This window comes from Geospiza fortis, unplaced genomic scaffold (assembly GCF_000277835.1).
Source record: "Geospiza fortis unplaced genomic scaffold, GeoFor_1.0 scaffold23, whole genome shotgun sequence".
Lineage (NCBI taxonomy): Eukaryota > Metazoa > Chordata > Aves > Passeriformes > Thraupidae > Geospiza > Geospiza fortis.
The window spans coordinates 12229885-12234362 of record NW_005054303.1 but is presented as its reverse complement, the minus strand read 5'-3'; the positions used below and the strand labels follow the sequence as shown (position 1 = coordinate 12234362).

Below are 4478 nucleotides of genomic sequence, written 5' to 3'. Positions count from 1 at the left end.
CCCCGCGCTCAGCCCTCAGCCTCCCCCGCTCTTGTTTTGCAGTGTTGCCCGTGCGAGGAGAAGTCCCGGAGCTGGAATCGCTCACATAACCCTGAAAGATGAAGGTAGGCGGCTCCGGCGGGAGCGGGGATCGCCGCCCTGTTCGCCCGCCGCTCCGGAGATTTCATTTTTAATCGCTCTCCTTCTGAGCACGGCAGCAGCGGGAGAACGCGGGGTTCGCTGCGTGCTGTGAGTGCTGTTCCTGCTCCCCGGCGAGGTGCAGGTGATTTAAAGCTCTCACCGCCGTGCAGGAGCGCTCGGAACATCCTCATCGCCTCCGAGTTGTTGTTGTCCTTCGGGCTCCCGTCTTTAAACGCTTCCTGTATCAGCAGCTGCTATGGCAAGTTTGCAAAACCACAGCTTTTGTCCCGCCTTTGCTGTTGCCGGTTTGCTCAGTACAAAGGCTCAACAATTGCAGTATAATTTACAAAACTTTTCCTTTTCCTTTCAGAGTTGAATGAAATAATTAAGTTATTAAAAAAACCCCCGTACATATCCCATTTTATTTTAGATTCTGCACCCATTTCCTGTCTTTCCAATGTGGTTATTTTGTCCTTGTTTATCGGTTGTAATGAGCACGGTAAAGTGAAATGTTGAGTATTAAAGTTCAGGTTAGGGAAAACGTGACGAATATTTCTCTTTAAAAATGCACTGTCAATTAACTTTTAATAAAGGCATTCCAGGAAAGAAAAATAATTGTTAATAGCTGTTTGAAAGATTGCAACAGATTTCTCTAGAGGTCTCCTTTTAGTCACCAGGAAAGAAATCCTATATATAGAATGTTATAGACTTAATTGTAAGTGTTGGGATGACACCAATCTCAAACGTTTTAAATAATCTGTGCCATTGGATTGCTTATAGCTGAAAAAATACAGCTGTCTGTTGCCTTTTTGTATAGAACCTACTTGAGTTAATAGTTCCTCCTTTACTTTGTTGCCCTTTTTATAAGCAGTCTTCAGTATCAATGTGAATATGCTCAAAAACATTTCTGGGAGAGGCTGGCAATGAATTGACAGGAGCTGTGTGTCAACATCAGTGACAAACCAAAACTTCCTGTAACTTGTTTGTTGGGTTTTTTTTTTCTCTTTTGAAGAACTCTGCGATGGCAATCTCAAGGACAGGGAATTTATCAATTAAAAAGTCAACAGGTCTAAAAGCCTAGGTGTAAAATGAGATACATGATGATGCAGCTGTAAGTTTAAGTAAGAGCTGAAGTCTAGTTTTGTGTTTTTGTTTCCCTGCAGGCAGCAGATGAGCCTGCCTACCTGACAGTGGGGACTGATGTCAGTGCCAAGTACCGAGGTGCCTTCTGTGAGGCAAAGATCAAGACGGTGAAGAGGCTTGTGAAAGTCAAGGTGAGTGTCTGAGGCTGCTGCTGGTTTTGCTGAAACATTGTGCTGAAAGGAGTTCCTACTCCTGAAGGTTAGAAAATGTTCATCACTTCACTGTATGAATTTTAAACAGCACTTAAATGTGGGTTTTTTCATATTTTGTTGTTTGGTTTAGGATGAGGTTTGGGTTTTTTGTGGTTTTTTTTTTCTTCTTTATTTTGGGAGGAAATGTTGGTTTTTTATTATTTTTTAGTGGGATGCTGGAACAAAAATGAGCTTTCTTGCTTCTTTTTTCCTGACTGCATTTGTCTTCTGTTTTTGAATGCATCAGTTTCCCAGCAATAAGTTTTGATGTCACAAATACAGGATTATGGCTTTACATGAATAATAAGAAATAAGAGCAACCTCTTCAGAAGTGAAAGTTCCATTTCATATACCAACTGGCACTGTCACTTTTACAGTTTGGAACTGAAAAGGCAATGCAAAAATAAGTTAACAACAAGAGAGATGGCAATAATTTGTTTCTTAGGCCAGGTTTTAGCAATGCCTAGGGTAATATTTAAGTTTTGAGCATCTTGATTCAGCTTCTAAAGCAGCATGCCCTGGCTGTAGCTGAATTTTTGTGTATGAATAACATTGGCACATAGTATTCATTCAGGTTTACAGGGCTTTTGGAAAAACAACCAAAAGACAAAATTGTCATTTTGGTGTTGTAATATGTTGTAAATGCCACTATGTGAGAATAAGAATAAAACATTGTTAAATCAAGTTAAAACTGAAAGGAAATACAGAAGTTGTTGTTCTTCTTTGTCTTGTTAAAATCTTGCTACTTCCTACTTTAGTGCCTGCTGTCCAGATATGTAAATAAGTCCTTAGTGACCCAAAATCCCCAAGAAATTGAGGTGAAAGCTGCTTTTTGTAACTATACATCCAAGCTTTTGTGTGCCTTAATGCCTAGATCAAGTAGAACAATCCTCAGCCTCTTCAGTTACATATATAGATCATATCACTTTATCAGAGTGCTTTTCATCAATAGAAAAAAAATATAATTCAGATACTGGAGTCTTTTGCTTGTTCTTAATAAGTACTTAGGGGAGCTGGTGGTGTTCTTTGAAATGTGTGTTAATGAGAAGCTCTGTAGGAAGCAGCATGCAGGTCTGACAAGCTTGATTTTGTCTGCATCTTTGGTCTGGTAGAGTATTTAGCCTGTTAATAGGTAGGAGTTGCTTTTTCTCATTAGAATCAGATGCTTTATTACTCCATGATAAGATTTGGAATTACACGAGGCTGCTGGGACTTGGTGGAAATTCCTGTCGCTGGCTCTCAATTCTGTTATAACAATAGAAGTTTTAACAAGCTGAGCCTGATACTGTCATTAAGATGTGTAGGCACACCCTGGCACGCTTGCCAAGAGTGCAAAAAGTCCAAAACCTCCCCTAGCCTTTTCCTGAGCAGCAGGACAACCTGTATTCATCCCTCTGCAATTTTTATTTTAAATTTTGTATCAGCATCTAATGCATTTTGAACCTGAATGTGTGTTAATGCTGCTGATGTTTTGGCATGCCACTGGTGTTGTGTTTATAAATACAGTGCAGTGGAGTCTGTGCTTGCAGGATAATTGGGGGAGCCAGAAAACTGGACATCACTATCAAAGCAAGCTTCTGGAGCTTTTGGTTCCTGAAAACAGATAGAAATTTTGGATTTTTTAAAATTAAACTGCGCAGGCTGATGTTCACACAGTTTCCTCACTGTTCCCTTCTAGAATGTAGGATTTTAAAGTCAGAAGCAAAGTTTACTTACACTGTAACTAATCTTTATTTTCATCACATGGGTGGTGTTCCACATCTTTGCCATAAAAAGTTGCCCAAGGTGGCAGAAATGCTGTTATCGTGGCCAGTATGGTGATTTTTTGATACATTTTTAATAAAAAGAGCTTTTTATTTTGGTTGTAGTTTACTATTGAAAGTGTTGTCAGTGAAATGCTACAGTTGAATCAGAGAGAAAAATAACCCACTGCTTAATCTCACGTGGAAGCCCAATTCCAGGTTTGCCCTGGATTGTGTCAAATTCTAAACTCACCTAAAAATGTACTTTCTTTGCTTTGGAATGACTGGTGTTTGATTTGCCCTGTTCTTTAATTGTGATATTTCAGATTAAAAATTAAATGTGATACTTGGGGCTTCCTGTCAGTAAAACTGGTCATGCCAGGTGTTTTCTGTTGAGTAACATTTGAGTCTAATTGATAATCTTAATGTGGATAGTAAGATTTTTTTTTATATATACACATTTTCTTGTGGTTTTTGTGTGCTATTAAGAAATGAGATGTGTATTAAAAAGTTCATGAATATCTTTCAGGTGGTCTTGAAGGGGGATAACTCAACTCAGTTAGTGCAAGATGACCAAGTGAAAGGACCTCTAAGAGTATGTATATTGCATGCCTTCTTTTGGTAATCACATAAATATCCTAAAACTCTTAAATGTTGAAGTTGTTTAGGTGGGTACCTGTTCTTCAGGATTGAAATCAACAGAAGGAGGCCCATCACTTTAGATTAGATGGGTTCTGAGGAATTAGTTTTAATTTTTGTAGCTGTTCATGCTCTGTGTTGGGTACTTGATGCACAGTTTTGCCTGTACAGGAATTTTTGTATCTTCTCATAAAAAACAAAACTGCTTATAAATAATGAAACGTTGAAACTTCTCAGAAGTAATTAATAACTTGAGTGCCAAGCCACGTTCAAGCCCATTAGACAAGAGTAAATACAGTTACTCAGTGTTTTAGAATAGTTGATGTATTTTATATAAAAAGGTGTTTGTTTGTATTTTCATTTTGTGTAACAGTTGTGTTCTAAAATGCAGAGCTGTGTTATGAGCACTGATTTTCCAGAGAAGGTCATCTTGTATTTGTCTTTTCTGTGTTGCTCCTGCAGGAACACCAAGGCTGTTACTGAAATTCTGATCTAGCTGACACTAGAACTGTGTTTAAAGTATAAGAAATACTACTAATTGAATGTTATCACTAGTGAATTAATGAATTTGGATATTTGTTTTGTATTGGCTTTTTATTTCTTGAGATGATGGAGTCATGCTGAATTAGATGTTCTCAGTTTC

General features: G+C 38.3%; 1 protein-coding gene across 1 annotated transcript in view; it reads left to right on the top strand.

Moving 5' to 3' along the window:
• Nucleotides 1-4478, top strand: part of ARID4A (AT-rich interaction domain 4A) — a 46050-nt gene continuing 41572 nt past the window's right edge. The window contains exons 1-3 of the mRNA XM_005418038.2: nt 1-104; nt 1284-1394; nt 3726-3791. Of these exons, the coding sequence (XP_005418095.1) occupies nt 99-104; nt 1284-1394; nt 3726-3791 (183 nt within the window). The 5' untranslated portion in view covers nt 1-98. The remainder of the gene's footprint in view (nt 105-1283; nt 1395-3725; nt 3792-4478) is intronic.